General features: G+C 36.1%; 2 protein-coding genes and 1 long non-coding RNA gene across 4 annotated transcripts in view; 2 read left to right on the forward strand and 1 right to left on the reverse strand.

The window, feature by feature from the left end:
* The window catches only part of LOC149621196 (uncharacterized), a 204544-nt gene that overhangs the window by 142077 nt on the left and 42802 nt on the right, over positions 1 to 19665 (forward strand). The window lies entirely within an intron of this gene.
* LOC149621205 (uncharacterized) lies at positions 4955 to 7421 on the forward strand. 2 transcript variants are annotated; one of them, XM_089855694.1, is made up of 4 exons: positions 4955 to 5321; positions 5388 to 5551; positions 5619 to 6690; positions 6763 to 7421. In XM_089855694.1, exons 1-4 carry the CDS (start codon positions 5042 to 5044, stop codon positions 7182 to 7184), a joined length of 1938 nt encoding a protein of 645 aa, XP_089711820.1. In that variant the 5' UTR covers positions 4955 to 5041; the 3' UTR covers positions 7185 to 7421. The 2 variants fall into 2 exon arrangements, with proteins under 2 accessions (XP_089711820.1, XP_089711819.1); XM_089855693.1 differs by having other exon boundaries at positions 5619 to 7421.
* On the reverse strand, positions 7863 to 9707 carry LOC149621206 (uncharacterized). The gene is made up of 4 exons (XM_089855918.1): positions 9639 to 9707; positions 9158 to 9581; positions 9032 to 9095; positions 7863 to 8965 (listed from the first exon to the last, which is right to left on the reverse strand). The coding sequence occupies exons 1-4, from the start codon at positions 9677 to 9679 to the stop codon at positions 7863 to 7865; spliced, it is 1632 nt and encodes a 543-aa protein (XP_089712044.1). The 5' UTR covers positions 9680 to 9707.

Genomic DNA, 19665 nt, shown 5'->3' on the forward strand with positions numbered 1-19665 from the left:
CTAGCTACCTTGCCCGTATTTCCCATCCACCCTCGCTAACCCCAAAAACCGGAGTAAAGAGTAGGTCTGTGTGAGCCCTCGATAAGACTCGAAAGCTCGATAAGCAACTTTTTAAGGGCCGACAAGTTTTCGAGCCTTGTGAAGAAGCTCGAGCCAAGATTTTAGATTAGGTTAAAGGTCAGGAATTACCGTCTAACACTAACACAATCTGCTGATGTTGAGAAGCTTCAGTTGCGCGCGAAATAGAAAATTATTCTTGTTTTTAATTGCTAAGATTTGTATCATTTTTATAAGCCCACATTTTATTGGATTTTAAAGTTGGTTTAAGTTTTACTACCACTTTTGGGTAAAGAATAAAAATTATTCCTGGAGTTTTACTTTTACTTTTGGAAGAATACGCTTGGTTTCTTTTTTAATGTAATTGTCAGTGCTCTTAAGTACTTTCAATTAGTGGTAGTAGGATCCAAGTGTAATTATAGGCAAATTAAAGTCTATCTGTTATATTTACGAATTAATAAGTATTTTTTCTTTACTAAGGACAGTATTGAAATTGTTAAGGAATAGCACTGCAAATTAAAGAGTTGAAATTGAAAGTCGTTAAGGCTTGCCATAGAAATTCGAGGCTCGATAAAAGCTCGAAACCAGATTTTCAACATGCAGCTTAAGGCTCGAAGCTCGATAACCCAAAAACTCAAGGCTCGCACAGCCCTAGTAAAGAGAAAATATTTTAATTTGAAACGCTTTCAACAAATGGGCTTCGCCACAGCTGTCAATCAAATTAAACGAAAATTGGGGGTTGTCGCAATCTAACCGGGTGAATTCTTTGACAATGCCAATATTGTTTATTTCCCAATACTTCTAAGAGCCCGAAGGGGATATTTTCTTAACAAGCGCCCCGAAAAACTTGTTTTACGTCCATCCGAAGTCGGAAAACTACTGTTATCTCATACCATAGCGTTAATGCGCTTCCTTTCACAATTCTTTCACATTTAAGAGCTCCAAGGTGGTAGTGAATTTTCCCCTAATCGGTTTCAATCCACGCTTGTTTTTCGTGTACCCGGAGTTAGAGATGTGAAATTACCGTAATTTTTAACAAGTCACGTAAAAAATATTTACGTATTAGATAGATGTGGTTGAGCCTGAAGTGCGAATGTAGTACAGTATTCATGTTTTTTAGCTTAATATTCGAGATGGCTTCTGGTCATAAGTCCATGTTATAAATTTATAAGATGCGATATGTATGCGTCCGCATAAGTCTATTTTGTCAACTCATCGAGAGGCTAAACTAAAACTATCAAATTTATAAGATGCGATAAGTGTGCGTTGGCATAAGTTTATGTTGTAAAGTTAAATGAGCGTTATGCTTTTGATCATTTTAGCATTGCTAAAGGTTACTCATCGAAGGGATAATCACTATAATTAAACTTTCTCCTTCAAAAGGTTCATGGCAAGTCTTTTAAAAGGGATTGGGAATAGGGGTTATTTAGTGGTTCTGAGCAATCATTTTAGCACTGTTAAAAGCAACGCGTCGAGGGGCTATTCACTAATGAAGATTTTTTCCATTGGTGATTTTCATTGATGCTTTTAAATGTGATAGGGATTTATTGATGATTTAAAATGAATGGGGATAAAGGGTAACTAATACCTATTCCAAAGATAGAATGTTCTCAATAGATGGAGCCGTACAAACGATGGGGCTCTAATCTGGCCGGGGGCCATCTTGTTTAAAGTTAAATGCGCTGATTCGCCGCCGTTCGCGTTCATATTCGATTCTCTCAGCTTAAGCAAAGGACCTAGGGTAGAGGGTGGAGAATTATAGCAAACAAGTTTTTTTTGACGGCCAAAGAATGAATGAATGAATGAAAATAATTTAAGTGGTAAATACGATTTTTACGTCAGGCTAAGACGTCACTAGCGTAAATTAAGCCACATCAGTTGTTTCCAAAATCATTTCACGCCGCTTAGGATTTAACCCCTCCATAAGTTCGTACGTAGTATTCTTGCCTCGGAGAGGTAATATTTTGAGTTTCCCAACTTTACGTTCTAGTTTTATCACATTTAGACGTGGTCGCCTAACAAATAATTTGTACGAGTGGCCGCGCGTGTAGGAGGAAGGGTTAGCAGTGAAATAGGTCTGAGAGGGATCTGACAAGATATACATAGTTTACAGGCGTAGAGGATTCCTACCATTAACACCAAGAGATCGAGCGACTTAGAGTGTATTTAGAGTGCTATTTTACACTCTAAGTTGCCAGGTCTCCTTGTGCAAATGGTATGAATCCTCCACGCCTGTAAACTATGTATTGTATAGAAGCAGGTCTGCTGTGTTCCAGCGGCAGAATAAAGTGGGCCTGTTAAAAAGTAAATGACGTAAACTAATCCTTGAATTTTTGTATTACTTTTGATTTAGTATTTTTTCATTTGAAACCTTGTATTTTGTATGTATGTGATTTACTTATTGAAATTGTGAACTTTTGGAAGCACGTCTTTGGTGGTACAAAATTTTCCATGAAGAAGAGAATCTCGAGCGACGAGAAAAGAGGACCACCAAAGACGGGGACTTTCCATTCCTAGCGCGGTAGCCTCTCTCTCGACCAACATATGACTAAGAGGGTTTTTACAAATAAAAGGTGCAAATAAAAGGTGAAAGGCTTAAAGAAAACCGAGAGAGAGAGAGAGAGAGGGGGGGGGGCATTGGCGACAATTTTTCTTCACTTCGAACTAAGAACTCGTACGCGTATACACGAGAATCTTTTCTGCTACTCTAGCAGTGCGCGTATGGAATAATTTACTTAACGATTATCATTAAAGAACTGTTTTTTTGTTACTAATTGGTGCAGTTTTTGGACTAATTCAACTCGGCCCTCAAACCGAATAAAACTTAGTAAATGTTGTTTTTTCAGTCGGCAACATTTACAGCGAAAATTTAGCTCTCCCATATAGCTCACGGTAAACCTTCCCCACAGGGCCAACCTAATTGTTCCAGGCGCAACGTACGAGAAAACCCACTCAAGGACGGGAGGATCTTGGCGAGAAAACATCTCCTGACCCTTCAATAGCTTGAAATAACGTTTTAATTATGTTCACTACAAATTTTATTTTCCATTCAAATGCAGCATGAAAGATCGAATCTGGTACAAACCTCGTTAGATTTCCCCAGGGCCCACATCATATCTCCATGGTCAGAAAAGGAAAAAAGTTTCTCTACATGTTAATAATGCAATGGTCTATAGCGCGTGCACGCGCTTTGTACGCTTTCATGGATATTTCTAATATTATTGGGGACTAGAATAGTGTCCAATTGCGACATTTAGATGTACAAAACTCGAGGCACAAACACACCTTTGATTTTCAGCAGGGCCGTCGAGAGACTTTGTGGGCCCCGGGAATGGTTATGAGTTGGGCCCCTAGAAAAATTCACCAACTCATCGGGAGGGAAAATATCTGGGTTCACAGCAGTGGGTCCAACAAATTAAGGACTCCGTGCTCTCGCCAAAAGCACTCCAAACACTTTTTTCTCGTAGCAAACTTAGGCAATTTTGAGCCCTGGTATCTTCGTTCTGGTTAAAGGTAAAATTCGGAAGTTTCACTAACAAATAAAACTTATTGGGCCTGTCTCTATCGCCAAATTATAAGTTTGTACCTAATATAGTTTACGATATTACTTAAGTCAAATTTTGCTTGTTTCACTAGCTCACTGACCGATCATGAAAATTCTAAGGTACTTCTAGAAGAGGTAGAAATTTCGAATTTATTAAGTATTTTATATAAAAAGTAAGGAAAAATTTAAAAATACTGAAATTTCTTTAAATATTTTTCTAGTTCTCACTTTAAAAACTATACCTTTGTAAAGAAGTAAGATCCTAACAAAATCACTAACGTCCAAAAATATGCCGTAAAGGTTCTCAGATCCCATGTACGAACAAGTTTCATATAAATAAGTTTGAATTTTATGCACTTTATATAAAACATATTGCCACTTGGCTATAGCGCAGCAGAAATGAGTTCATAATATTACCAATATTATAAGCAAGTGAAGATATGCATTATAAATTTATTTAAAACTTGGCAGTGAATGGGATCTCAGAAGATTTTAAGTGTAGCACGTCCAAAGCGAAGCTTGACATATTTTTACAAATTATTGTTTTTGTACGGATAATTAGTTTAGAAGTTCATGTAAGATACTCTTTTGGCTTCTTTAATTTTAACTCACAAAATATCAAGTCACAATTAGGCAACCCATTTATGAGCGACTGCGAGACGCTGTCCGTACTACTTGTTGTGTTTTTAGATTATTTGACTGCTTTTTAGCCATATCGTAGTATACGATAGGCTCTTAGTTTGACCCGAGCCGTAGTAGTAATAGTAGTAGTAGTAGTACTTGTGGCCGGAGTTTTCGCTTTCGTTATCGTCAGATTTTAGCTTAAAAGGAACTTTATATTACCACAACCCACCCATTGGGGTAACTGGGCTCGGTTAGAGATTTAATTTTAATTAAAATTTTTTCAGGTCAGACCCGGGAATTGAACCCGGGTCGCTGGCGCAATAAGCAGACATTCTACCAACTGAACCATAGAGACTTCATAGAAACTCCGAGTTTTTTATTATTTATTTTTATCTCTAAAATGTCGGGGTGATGTGGGGTGGGGTACCTCTTAATCTGTGGGGTCGAATACTTTTGAATTTTTATCTGTGGGGTCGGATACTTATGAATTTGTATGTTTGGGGTTTTTATATTTATTTTCTTTTTTATTTATGTGCTAATTAAATAGATAACGATTTTCCCCGTTACCTACCGCGCTCCTCATGTGTTTCGTTCTCGTTCGGTAGCTATCGTCATCTATGTTATGTTTGACTGGAACGTTTTTGGCGGTTAATTCAAATGTGGGTTTAGATAGAGCTAACATAGTGTTAAAAGAGCGTTATGCGTTTGATCATTTTAGCATTGCTATAGGGCGACAGCAGAAAGACATATGGTGACGTCACGCAATTTGAATTTTGCTTTCGCGCCACAGTTAGCAGCGCCGCGTCTAGTCTTTAAATGGCAGTTTTCTCGGCCACCATCTTTGTGGAGTTTAACTGGGTTGTTTTAAGGCGGTTTGTTCATAAAATGGTTAGGACCTGTTGTTTGAAGAGCTGTAAAAGTATTAGTACCAAGGAAAAGTTAAGTTTTTTTAGTATACCCGGTATTATAACAAACCAAGATGAGGCAACGCGAGAATTATCCTCTAAACGTCGTAAACTTTGGATGAAAAGGTTAAGCCTTGGCCCTGATGTCGTAACAAAAAATACTAGAGTTTGTTCTAAGCATTTTTTCTCTGGTAAGTGATAAGAATTTAATTCAAATTGATCCTGTTATTAACTATATAATCTATGTTTTATTTAAGCAAAACCTTCCGCGCTATTCGATAAAACTAACCCCGATTGGGCTCCAAATAAGAGTCTAAACCCACTAAGTGTTTCAAGTGATGCTTTTCTTCAAAAGTCGGTCGCAAGATATCAACGCAAAAAGAGACGTTCTGCACTAGGGTATATTACAAACAAGATACATGTATGTATTCATTTCCCTTTGTTTTTAATAAGCCTATCTCATAATGATTTGTATAAATCTTTATCAGAGCACAAACATTGGAAATAACTCTACTGCATGTATTATGGAAACGGAAGAGAGTCAAGCTTCAAGTACTTTCCTTGGTCATGAAAGTGACACAATTTTAAGAAGTTTCGAAGAGACAAACATAGAACATTGTACAACAGAAAATACAATTAATGAAGACGATATTGTCACTAATGAACTCTCTGCCATTATGGAACAAGAAGAAACACAACTCGTAGAAAATTCTCCGAAGATTGAGGATGACCAAAGTGCTCTTGTTTCTTCCAGCCCAGGGCCTTTAAAATTATTTGTTGATGGTAGTATGCAAACTACAATTAGGGTTTACGCTGATAAGGAGGTTCAAACTTATTCTGAATTTGATTTAATATCTGATTCAAAACCCAATGTAAAGGAAAGTGAAATGCAAACATTTCTAGAAAAAGTTGATTGTGAAACGCAAACTTATTTAGAAAAGTTTGATGGCGAAACTCAAACTTTATTTAGAGTGGTGGAACAGTTTGAATTAGAATATGTTGAGTATGAATTGGAAAAATCCCAAAAATTGTTTGAGGGTCTAAATGAGAAATATGAACAAGCTAATGAGCAAATAAGAAATTACATATCCGAAAACCGAAAGTTGCTTGGTAAAATTGATGCTTTGCAGTCAGAATTGGCAAATTCAAACTACAGTGAAACCTATTTTAAAGGCAATAACGATAAAATTAAATATTTTACGGGCCTAGAAAGTATGGGGGTGGTTTTGACAGTTTTAAAACGGATTCGACCGTTTCTTTTTAATAATTCTAAGCTCGATCATTTTCAACAACTAATATTAACCCTAATGAAAATGAGACTAGCGGTAACAAACTTGGATTTGGCCTATAGGTTTAACATCTCAGACCGAACCGTTGGTCGACTTTTTCACAACACTTTAAACATTTTGTATAAACTTTTCCAAAAAAGTATTATATGGCCTGAGAGAGATATCCTTCAGGCCACTATGCCGATGTGTTTCCAGGTGAATTTTGGGAAAAGGGTGGCTACAATCATTGACTGTTTCGAAATCTTTACTGAAAAGCCATCAAATGTATTAAGTAAGGCAGAAACCTGGTCAAGCTATAAACACAGTAACACTGTAAAATATTTAATTGCAATTACACCCCAAGGGACGATAAGTTTTGTGTCCAAAGGATGGGGAGGCCGCGTAAGCGATAAACACCTGACTGAAAATTGCGGATTTTTGAACAATCTCTTGCCTGGAGATGTTGTCTTAGCTGATAGGGGTTTTAATATTGCTGATTCTGTTAGCATGTTCTATGCGTCAGTAAAATTACCGGCTTTCACAAAAGGAAAGGCACAGTTAAATCCGGAAGAAATTGAAGATACCCGTAAAATAGCTAATGTTAGAATTCATGTTGAGAGGGTTATTGGTTTATTGCGCCAGAAGTATCAAATTCTACACACAAAAATACCAATTGAACTCTTGCATGAAGCTCCTGAAGATGAAACTATAGCTATAATTGATAAGATTGTTGTTTCCGCATGTGGATTAACAAATCTGACATCCCCCGTTATCCCAATAGAGTAAAAATATTTCAAAAAAACAGTTTTTTTATTTGTTCATTAAAATTATCGCAATTTTTATATGTTCATTAGAATTATCACAATTTTTATTTGTTCATTAAAATTATCACAATTTTTATTTGTTCATTAAAATTATCACAATTTTTATTTGTTCATTAAAATTATCACAATTTTTATTTGCTCATTAAAATTATCACAAATCACAGTTTTTATCTGATCATTAAAATTATCACAATTTTTATTTGATCATTAAAATTATTTGGATTAAGCACAAATTGACAGTTTGACTAGGGTAAAATATTTTAAATTTTTTTTAATGGTTTCTTATTAACCTTATTTAAAATTTTGTCAGCACGAATGATCTTTTTGCAGTCGGGGCAAAACCATTTTCTTTTAGGAATCTGCCTCATTTTTAGACATTTTATGTGGAACCATTTGATGTTACAGTTTTCTTGTTCACAAAAAATCATTTTCCCTTTTTCTCCCTCTTTACAGTAGCACCATTTTTCACCATCATTCACTAGATTTAAATCTTCATTACTTTCATTGCTGTTTTTACTTGGCGATAGAATTTTAGAGACCACAATGGAATCACTTGTATCTAGTGTACCGGCTTTTGAAGTACACGAAACTTTGGGTCGTTTGCTTTCAGAAGTTACTTCTCTTGTGAAATACTTGGCAATTAATTCTGGCAATAATGCTGTTCTAAAAAACTCATTAGCTCTAGAATTGGCTGTATCCCACAGGGCTTCATCTGGCTAATGTGGTGGTCTACAGGTGTCCATACACAGAAATCTGCGTAGCTCCTCTCAGACAAGAACATCTGCGCTTGGACCTGGTAGTAATATTCATGTTCTTTTTTCAATTTAAGACCATCAGGTGTGCTTTCTAGACAAAAAGTCTTGTTCACCTCCTTAACTGATTTGGTTCTCATTGAATAGGGACACTTTATTTCAATTACCCCTTTTCCACAGCATTGACATTCTACTAATCCATCTGGCGATGCCCCAAGGTGTGGATATTTAGGATTTAAAAAAAGGCCTGACTCTTCGAACTTCAAATTCTGATGTTTTTCTTTCATTACAGTTAGATAAACCTTTTTCATTGTACGTTCATGATTTATTCCCCAGTCAGTAGCCTCAGAACTGAATGACGTTTTTCCGGGGTAACATATTGTTTCAATTAAAGAAACCGAGGGCATTGAGGGATCTGTTTGACATGCTTTTCGTAAATTTGATGCAGTAATTCTGCCAGCTCTAAATCTATGCCAACTTTTAGATTTAGCTTGAGATTTTGTTTCCATCTGAACTCTTTTGGCTTGTTCTTGGGTGAATGATACTTCTACTACTTCTGAATGGATTAACAGTTCCCCAAATGATAATTTTGATAAATGTTCTTTATAAAGTTCCGTTAAAACTAATGGATATACTTCCTTGTTCATGTAGGTTGGAATACATTTTTCATGATACTTGGGAAGAACCCTAAAAATAGCCAAGTTCGGGGATTCGCTATAAATTTCATCCCAAAATTCACTCATTTCTTGCGCGCTGAAATCAGGAACCTCTTTTAGCGGCTTGCGAACGAGCGATTTGGGTTTTGACGGAGTAAGGCCCTCTACATTCGCATCTAACGCTTTTTTCTTTGCTTTCGCTGAACTCAAATCCATTTGGCAAACAGGCGAATACGATGGCTCTTTGGTTATAGGAACCATCCAGTAAGCTTTCTGGCCAGTAACAGTTACTTTTTCTCGGAATCTTACTGCGTATTCAACATAGAAAAGTAGCGCTGCAATGTGGGTACAGCATTCGTCTAAGCCGGCCATACATGTGCAATGTCCACAATGAATCGTACCTGAACTTCCTGCTATCACCCATGGTTCTAGCACTTTCTCTCTGAGTCTTTGCGAATGCATAACCTAAATTTAGATATTCATAAATAACTACTCGAGCAGAGTATCAAAGTAATATGTAAACTTACTTGGCATTTGATCAGCACTTTGTCGTCATTATCATCCCTAGGGAAGGTTTTGAGCCCTACGTTTCTTACGAAACCACAAACAAACTGATCGTAAGCCTCAAGTGCTTTATAATTTTTCAGTTGCATATGAGTGAAAGGGGACTGTCCAGAAATTAAATAAACATACATATCAGGAAAACTAACAGGTGGTAGCAAGTCAAACGAGTTGCTCGTTTCACCACCGGTGTCTTGGGCATTCAAAAACTTCAAATCTTTTTTTTTTATTAAATAAGGGTCTGTATCACCTATTAAACTTGTTTTTTCTCTATACCTTTTCTTAATATGTTCATTAAGAGTTTCAAAATATGTTAATTTAGGCTCCTTACTAGTTATTTTAGACGTATTCATTATTGAAGCCTTTGATCCCGCTCCCCAAATATGGCGGCTAGATAAAATTTTGAATCTTGTCAAAAAAACGAACTTTCTTTATACTGAGCCTTACTAGATGGCGCGACTGTATTCTGAAGCTGTGACGTATGCCATTTATTTTAATGCCCTTTCTGCTGTCGCCCTATAGGTAATTCGAGGGGATAATCACTAAAATGCGTAATCACTATAACTAAACTTTCTCTTTCAAAAGTTTCTGGGCATAAATCCGTGTTGGAAATATATAAGATGCGATAAGTGTGAATCGGCATAAGTCTATGCTGTAAACTCATCGAGGGGATTATCACTAAAACTATCTGTTCTTCGATTCGCCGGAATATTAGAATTACAGCATAACTAAATTTATACGGTTATAATTTTATCACTGTTTAGAGTAGGGAATCGAGGGGCTATTAACTCTGATTTTATGCACGGTGCATCATTTAAGCATTGAAAAAGATAGCGCTATTCACTCATTAGGGTAAGGTATAGAGGGGTTATCCACTCATTAGGGTAGGGTATAGAGGGGCTATTCACTCGTACGATATGGCTACTATTACGAGCCCTTGGGCCGTCTTGTTCTAAACCCATAACCATCAGCTTTGAATTCAGAAAGACGTTGGTATGCGATTTTTAGGCTTACGATATATTTAATAATATTTATGCCTGCCCGATTCTCCACAGCAAAGAAACAACTATAAAAATGTTGAAATTTTTCTGTGGCCAAGGGTTATTCCCACGAGAAATAAAACTTGAACCCCCGTTTATTTTACTTTGAGTGATTCATGCTTATTGAGAAAAGGGGAGAATAAGGGACTGAGAGGAATTTAAGAGAATTCTCAAGTGATAAAACTTGAACCCCCGTTTATTTTACTTTGAGTGATTCATGCTTATTGAGAAAAGGGGAGAATAAGGGACTGAGAGGAATTTAAGAGAATTCTCAAGTGATAAAACTACCACTCTTCATTCTCTTTTTGGCCTTTTACTGTTTAAAGTGCCAATGATTGTGGGGGAGGGGGTCGGGTGCCTTTTTCAAAACAAATTCAACGGTCCACCGGAAACTTTACAGTCCCTTTACACTCAGTTGAAGAAAACATTTTTTATGTTCCATATTTATATTTTCACAACCACTATCCACTAGAATTAACATTGAAAATTAGGAACAGTCCTCGTTAGTGGGTTCATCCCATTTTGCGAAATAGAAAGAAAGAAGGAAGGGGATTTCCATATTATTTAGAATATTCTCTGCTATGCAAGGTTTTGAAACACGATCCTTGATACTTTCACAACCACGCAAGGATGTGTCCCATACTATTTGACAAGCTTTTATCATTTTTTTTCTTGTACTAATGTTTTGGCCGATTTCATGGCAGGTATTAGCTACCCTTAATCCCCATCCATTTTAAATCACCAATGAATCCCTATCACTTTTAAAAGCGTCAAAAAAATTCACCAATGAAAGAAAATTTTCATCAGTGCATAGCTCTTCGATTCCTTTAACAGTGCTACACACCTAAGTGACCCTTAATAAAAGAACGAAGTTTTAGTGATCATCCCCTCCATCAGTTACCTGTAACAGTGCTAAACTTACAACATAGACTTATGTCCACGCATACTTATCGCATCTCATACATTTTTAACATTGGCATATGGCCAGGAGCGTGTGAAAGAGAAAGAATTCGGTAAAACACCCAACTTGAGTTCTTTCTTTGTGTAAATTCGGAATTTTTTATTTTATAGAAAGTTGTTCGGGTTCTTGGAATATTCCTGTCTTAAAAGGCGAGGGGCTAGTCATTCGCCAAAATTTTGTACACCTGATTACTGATTTCTGAATTTTTATGCGAATTCTGGTGATTACTGAACGAATTCCTTGATTTCTGTGATTACGATTAATTTCGGTGATTTCCATAATCTTTACACTGATTTCCCGTTATTGCCGCGGATTACTTGTGATTCCTGTTTGAATTCCAATGAATCCCGGTGATACTTTTGGTGAATGCAGTGATTACCACTGGATTCTTCGTGAATTTCGAAGAATGCCGTGATTATAGAGTGATTATTTATTTTCTGATTACGATTTTGATTTTGGATTTTCGAATTCCTCGATTGATTATGTATGATTATTTCACGAAAGATGTGATTACCGAGGTGATTGCAAAAGATTACTAGTAAATCATGTGATTATTTCTGATTTTCTCAAGATTTCACGTGATTTCCAGTGATTATCGGAGATTTATGATTACCTTTGATTACCTGCAGAAATGATTTTGATTACTGATGATTTTCTAAGAATTCTAGAAATCAAGTAATCGATTTCTGCGGTTTTGTACACCTGATTATTCAAGTGACTAACCCCTCGTTAAAAGGCGAGAAATTTTAAAGAGAGTATGAAATTTTCCATTTTTTGTAAGGCAACATGACAAATTTGTGTGTTCATAAAAGACCTACAGATACTAGTGTTTGTTCATTAAAGGGTATGAGATGTAGCGGGCGTTGGGGTTGTTAGGCCCCGGGACGGTTGGCTATGCCGTCGTCGACCGGATACAAACGAATTTGAAAATGAAAAGCCGTGGGGGTAAAATATTCCAAAGAACTTTATTTACATGGTCCAGCGTGCTTCTCTTTCAATATACAAAAAAGGAATCTCCTCTTCCTATAACCCACGTTTCCTTTTATACCCTTTCGCTTGGTCTCGGATGAGGGGGACCTCAGCGGTGTTTTTCCGTGTTAAAACCCGGGGAAATAGGAAACGTGAATCTTACAAACATCGGAAGATTTTACAAAATACGAAAACCTAAAAGTTTTCCTAACTCAGTGGTGAGTCATGGGAGGAACCAAAGCTTTATCAGAAGTATATAATAAGTGGCAAAAGTGCCTTGTTACAGAGAAGCTTCGTTTTCATATCGTATTTTACCACGAAAGTGGTATTATGTTACACTTTCAAATCTCTACTTTCGAAATATCAAGTTTTTAATATAATTGAACCAAAGTTTATATTTTTTAAAATCCATTGAAAAATCACGAAAACTCAGTTTCGATATATCAATAATTTTGTCTTGTCGAGCTTGTTCGCCCGTTTGATGACATCACTATGACGTGAGGAAAAAAAGCGTGGGAATCTTATACCCGTCTCGAGCTTCTCTGGGTGTGATAGCTATCGTCAATTCGTCATCTCACGTGAAAAATATGTGGGATGTCAGCCAACGGGAAACTTTTTAGGCTTTCATAAAAAGTGGATTTCAAATAATTTCATATGAAGCATTTTCAAACGCATATTGCCAAATAACCAGAAATCGGAGAATTAAAAGCTTGATATTTTTGAATCCACAGAAATTAATTCTATCTTTTGTTATACAGGGTGTTTGTGAAAGGTCCATCAATAATGAAGGGGCGTTTTTATTGGGCCATTTTGAGTCGAAAATGTTCTATGACATTTTGCCGTCCGAGCCACTGTTTTCAAGTTATGATTGGAGTAATTTACGGATGACCCCTTAAATTTAATTAAGAAATTGAAAGACAGCGCTAATTTAATGAAGGGGTCATCCCTAAAATATTCAAATCATAACTCGAAAACCGTGGCTCGGACGGCAAAATGTCATAGAACATTTTCGACTCAAAATGGCCCAATAAATACGCCCTTTCATTATTGATGGACTTTTCACAAACACCCTGTATAGGCCTAAATCAGAGGTTTTTCAAACGAAGCTTCTCATACCCTTTAATATCCTCACAGTGCATTCCACATTGTACTGTCATAGATTAATCATAATCCTCTTTCCTTTAAAATCGCCAATGAATGAAAACTATCACCTTAACACAATTTATCCCTTTTCACTCTAAGTGTTTTCATTAATATGTGCAGACTACATTCCCAATGCACTGTTATAGACAAATCATAATTCTCTCCCTTTGAAAATCACGAATCCCTCTTTTCATTCTCCCTTTAAAAGACGAACCCCACTTTATCGAGTCGAAATTTTCTACTTGGCCAGCAATTCGTATTAGTGCCGGGGAAAGTGAAGTTAATTAGAGAAAACAAGACGACTCAAGGGCTGGGCTCGTAAAAGTAGCCATATTGTACTGTACTTAACAGGAGTGCAGAAAACTTCAGTGAATAGCCCCTCGATGCGATACCTTTAACTGTTTTAAAATTATTACTTAAATTTTTTAACTTCTGTTACAATTATAAGTTTGAGCACCCCTAATATGTGCATTCTTTAACAGTGGTAAAAACTAAATATCCGTAAATTTCCATTAAAAGAAGTACAAAAAATCAGAGTGATGCCCGAACAAAAAATTATAACCCTTAATCCTTACTTCAATAAAACTTACGCTATAATTATAATATCCAGGGCCACAAGCTAGTACTTTCTTTTAAAATTGTTCTCGATTTGTGGAGAAATACACGACACTTCTAATAATAAACACCGCCTTTAGACCATTCTAAATCTATCGTCGGTATAGAGTGTTGTCAGAAGCGCCGGTGTGACGTCACCCATGCTGTTTTCCCATAAAGAAAAAACGGTAACTATCATGGCCGCCCATTGCTAAAGGCAGACTCGTGACGTTTAACCTTGGATCTGACGTCACAACAGACAGCACTCTATATACTTGCATTTGCTATTTAAAAATTCCCTTCGATTCATTGAATTTTGAAATAGGGGAGTATACTTAAAAACCCTATAGATTGCTTAAAATCTTAGTTATTTAGCAGTGTTGTACAAAAATACGGAGTTAATTCAAGTACAAATTAACTAAGGTTAAGTAGTTAGGGGTTTAGTCAATGACAATAATGAATAGTGATATTCCTTAACTACGAGGGAAGCCTAGATTCTTAAATGTATATAAGGGAAGCAAGAGTGCCAACTCACCAGGGTGTGAAGAACCATTTAATGTCGATTGGAGGCCCACAAACGAAGCGCGAATTGAAGAACTTAAACACCAATTCGTAAAGTAAATGGAACCTTTTACTTTAACCCGCAACTTAAGAAGGTCGAAGCTTAAGTGGAGCGCAAACTAAACAGTATTTAGATGGTCTACTGTCCTATACTTCCGAGTAGGTCTCAACTTCACTCCGTGCACTAACTAAATGACTGCAATGACTGTCAAAGGTTTTTACAAGCCCGCGCTAGGACCTCCCTCCTACTAGGGCATTGGTCTACAGTGAGGTCTACAATTAAGCCTACAGCCAGGCCTATAACCTGACAGTGTAAATGTCTGAGTGAGTTGACGTTCCGTTGCAACCTTATTAGTACGATTAAATGCAACGCTTAAACTTACTATTAAAATCCCCCAAAACTTTATGCCGGGTGTAATTTTGGCAAGCAAACGAGTAAAAACGCTTTGGAACGATTAAATATCACTTATAAATTATATATTTGAAGTTTCTTTGAGAAAATGTTGGGAAAAACTAATTTTATGAACCTTTTCAATTTTGTAATACCTCCCCTCCCCCTATAGTTCCCCTACAAGAACGCTTTTCCTTTAAGCAGACGAAAAAATGGTTAGCAAAAATAAAATCGTTATTCCAGCTCGTAATATAGCGTGCAAACTGGTAGAAACACTTGGAAATCATTAAATATTAATCAATAATTATGCTTTTAAAGTTTTCTGGTGTTTGTAGTGGGAAAAAGTTGTATTATAAAGTTATTTAATTTACCAAAACATTCCCCCTACCCCTTTCACACCCCTACCGCCCCTGGTCGTATACTTCTCCTAAGGGTGATAAATCGTTAGCAACAAATATTTTTGTAATATCGAATAATTACAAAACAAACGAAAACAAAATGCAAGAATCAATTTTATTGCAATTAATTAGGCTTAATTTAATGTTTTCTTGTTATTTTAATCAGAAAAAGACACGTTTTTAGCTTATTGGAGTTCTAAAATAGTCGGGTTAATTGAAAAATTTGTTAGCAAACTAGTTAAGGAACGATAATCTATTTTAATTAATTATTAATTGTAATTCAATATTTAATGTACGCTTTTCGTAATAGACTGTTTATAAAGCACTGAGAAACTTCGATAGGTTGCCAAGATGTTTAAAACAACCGCGCGTGGGGTGTTCTACATCTATGAAGGGTTAGCAAAAACTAAAACGTTATGCCGGGTGTAATATTGACGAGCAAACGAATAATACAGCTTGGAAACGATTAAATATCAGTTACAATTTATATATTTGAAGTTTCTTGAGAAATTGTTGGGAAAAACTAATTTTATTCAATATTTTAATTTTGGTTTGTAATACCTCCCCTCCCCCTATAGTTCCCCTACAAGAACGCTTTTCCTTTAAGCAGACGAAAAAATGGTTAGCAAAAATAAAATCGTCATTCCAGCTCGTAATATAGCGTGCAAACTGGTAGAAACGCTTGGAAATCATTAAATATTAATCAATAATTATGCTTTTAAAGTTTTCTGGTGTTTGTACTGGGAAAAAGCGTTGATAAAATAGAAAATATTACTATTGTCATTACGGACGTACACTAAACGCTTATGCCATTAGCTGCCTCGAACTTTGGCGAGCCAAGCCAACCATCCCTCTGCGGAGCTATAGCCATCTAGGAAGGGTTAGCGAGAATGCCTGGTGTAATTTTGACGAGCAAACTAATAAAAACGCTTGGAAATGATTAAATATCAGTTACAAATTATATATTTGAAGTTTCTTGAGAAATTGTTGGGAAAAACCAATTTTATTCAATATTTTAATTTTGGTTTGTAATACCTCCCCTCCCCCTATAGTTCCCCTACGAGTTCGCTTTTCCTCTAAGCACGCAAGAATGGTTAGCAAAAAGAAAATCGTTATTCCGGGTCGTAATTAAGCGAGCAAACAGGTAAAAACGCTTGGAAATGATTAAATATTAATCAATAATTATGTTTATAAAGTTTTCTGGTGTTTGTACTGGGAAAAAGCGTTGATAAATTAGAAAATATTACTATTATCATAAGTGTATGTCATTACGGACGTATATTATACGCTTATGCTACTTGCTGCCTTGAACTCTGGCGACCCTTCATCCCTGTGATTGGTTGACGCGGAGCTACAGCCATCTATGAAGGGTTAGCGAGAATGCCGGGTGTAATTTTGACGAGCAAACTAATAAAAACGATTGGGAAATATTAAATATGAGTTATAAATTATATATTTGAAGTTTCTTGAGAAATTGTTGGGAAAAACCAATTTTATTCAATATTTTAATTTTGGTTTGTAATACCTCCCCTCCCCTATACTTCCCCTACAAGAACGCTTTTCCTTTAAGCAGACGAAAAAATGGTTAGCAAAAATAAAATCGTTATTCCAGCTCGTAATATAGCGTGCAAACTGGTAGAAACGCTTGGAAATCATTAAAAATTAATCAATAATTATGCTTTTAAAGTTTTCTGGTGTTTGTACTGGGAAAAAGCGTTAATAAAATAGAAAATATTACTATTGTCATTACGGACGTACACTAAACGCTTAAGCCATTAGCTGCCTCGAACTTTGGCGAGCCAAGCCAACCATCCCTCTGCGGAGCTATAGCCATCTAGGAAGGGTTAGCGAGATTGCTGGGTGTAATTTTGACGAGCAAACTAATAAAAACGCTTGGAAACGATTAAATATCAGTTACAAATTATATATTTGAAGTTTCATGAGAAATTGTTGGGAAAAACCAATTTTATTCAATATTTTAATTTTGGTTTGTAATACCTCCCCTCCCCCTATAGTTCCCCTACGAGTTCGCTTTTCCTCTAAGCACGCAAGAATGGTTAGCAAAAAGAAAATCGTTATTCCGGGTCGTAATTAAGCGAGCAAACAGGTAAAAACGCTTGGAAATGATAAATATTAATCAATAATTATGTTTAGAAAGTTTTCTGGTGTTTGTACTGGGAAAAAGCGTTGATAAAATGGAAAATATTACTACTGTCATTACGGACGTACATTAAACGCTTATGCCATTAGCTGCCTCGAACTAGGGCGAGCCTTCATTCCTCCGCGGAGCTATAGCCATCTATGAAGGGTTAGCAAGAAAAAAAGCGTTATGCCGGGTGTAATTTTGACGAGCAAACTAATAAAAACGCTTGGGAACGATTAAATATCTGTTATAAATTATAAATATGAAATTTTTGGAGAAAGTGTTGGGAAAAACCAATTTTATTCAATATTTTAATTTTGGTTTGTAATACCTCCCCTCCCCCTATAGTTCCCCTACAAGAACGCTTTTCCTTTAAGCAGACGAAAAAATGGTTAGCAAAAATAAAATCGTTGTTCCACCTCGTAATATAGCGTGCAAACTGGTAGAAACGCCTGGAAATCATTAAATATTAATCAATAATTATGTTTATAAAGTTTTATGGTGTTTGTACTGGGAAAAAGCGTTGATAAATTAGAAATTATTACTATTATCATAAGTGTATGTCATTACGGACGTATATTATACGCTTATGCTACTTGCTGCCTTGAACTCTGGCGACCCTTCATCCCTGTGATTGGTTGACGCGGAGCTACAGCCATCTATGAAGGGTTAGCGAGAATGCCGGGTGTAATTTTGACGAGCAAACTAATAAAAACGATTGGGAAATATTAAATATGAGTTATAAATTATATATTTGAAGTTTCTTGAGAAATTGTTGGGAAAAACCAATTTTATTCAATATTTTAATTTTGGTTTCTAATACCTCCCCTCCCCTATACTTCCCCTACAAGAACGCTTTTCCTTTAAGCAGACGAAAAAATGGTTAGCAAAAATAAAATCGTTATTCCAGCTCGAAATATAGCGTGCAAACTGGTAGAAACGCTTGGAAATCATTAAATATTAATCAATAATTATGTTTCTAAAGTTTTCTGGTGTTTGTACTGGGAAAAAGCGTTGATAAATTATAAAATGTCACTACTGTCATTACGGACGTACATTAGACGCTTATGCCATTAGCTGCCTCGAACTTTGGCGAGCCTTCATTCCTCCGCGGAGCTATAGCCATCTATGAAGGGTTAGCAAAAAGTTAAACGTTATGTCGGGTGTAATTTTGGCGAGCAAACTAATAAAAACGCTTGGAAACGATTAAATATCAGTTACAAATTATATATTTGAAGTTTCATGAGAAATTGTTGGGAAAAACCAATTTTATTCAATATTTTAATTTTGGTTTGTAATACCTCCCCTCCCCCTATAGTTCCCCTACGAGTTCGCTTTTCCTCTAAGCACGCAAGAATGGTTAGCAAAAAGAAAATCGTTATTCCGGGTCGTAATTAAGCGAGCAAACAGGTAAAAACGCTTGGAAATGATAAATATTAATCAATAATTATGTTTAGAAAGTTTTCTGGTGTTTGTACTGGGAAAAAGCGTTGATAAAATGGAAAATATTACTACTGTCATTACGGACGTACATTAAACGCTTATGCCATTAGCTGCCTCGAACTAGGGCGAGCCTTCATTCCTCCGCGGAGCTATAGCCATCTATGAAGGGTTAGCAAGAAAAAAAGCGTTATGCCGGGTGTAATTTTGACGAGCAAACTAATAAAAACGCTTGGGAACGATTAAATATCTGTTATAAATTATAAATATGAAATTTTTGGAGAAAGTGTTGGGAAAAACCAATTTTATTCAATATTTTAATTTTGGTTTGTAATACCTCCCCTCCCCCTATAGTTCCCCTACAAGAACGCTTTTCCTTTAAGCAGACGAAAAAATGGTTAGCAAAAATAAAATCGTTGTTCCACCTCGTAATATAGCGTGCAAACTGGTAGAAACGCCTGGAAATCATTAAATATTAATCAATAATTATGTTTATAAAGTTTTATGGTGTTTGTACTGGGAAAAAGCGTTGATAAATTAGAAATTATTACTATTATCATAAGTGTATGTCATTACGGACGTATATTATACGCTTATGCTACTTGCTGCCTTGAACTCTGGCGACCCTTCATCCCTGTGATTGGTTGACGCGGAGCTACAGCCATCTATGAAGGGTTAGCGAGAATGCCGGGTGTAATTTTGACGAGCAAACTAATAAAAACGATTGGGAAATATTAAATATGAGTTATAAATTATATATTTGAAGTTTCTTGAGAAATTGTTGGGAAAAACCAATTTTATTCAATATTTTAATTTTGGTTTCTAATACCTCCC

The sequence above is a fragment of the Phalangium opilio genome, unplaced genomic scaffold (genome assembly GCF_054372755.1).
Source record: "Phalangium opilio isolate 3A_F unplaced genomic scaffold, DU_Popi_V2 ptg000209l_1, whole genome shotgun sequence".
NCBI lineage: Eukaryota > Metazoa > Arthropoda > Arachnida > Opiliones > Phalangiidae > Phalangium > Phalangium opilio.

Coding starts and splice junctions, on each gene's coding strand:
- LOC149621206 (XM_089855918.1), bottom strand. CDS start 9,679: ATGGCATACGTCACAGCTTCAGAATACAGTCGCGCCATCTA. Junction 9,582..9,638: donor GAATACAGTCGCGCCATCTA/GTAAGGCTCAGT, acceptor AATTTTATCTAG/CCGCCATATTTGGGGAGCGG. Junction 8,966..9,031: donor GGTGATAGCAGGAAGTTCAG/GTACGATTCATT, acceptor CCCACATTGCAG/CGCTACTTTTCTATGTTGAA.
- LOC149621205 (XM_089855693.1), top strand. CDS start 5,042: ATGGCAGTTTTCTCGGCCACCATCTTTGTGGAGTTTAACTGGGTTGTT. Junction 5,322..5,387: donor TTCTAAGCATTTTTTCTCTG/GTAAGTGATAAG, acceptor GTTTTATTTAAG/CAAAACCTTCCGCGCTATTC. Junction 5,552..5,618: donor ATATTACAAACAAGATACAT/GTATGTATTCAT, acceptor AATCTTTATCAG/AGCACAAACATTGGAAATAA.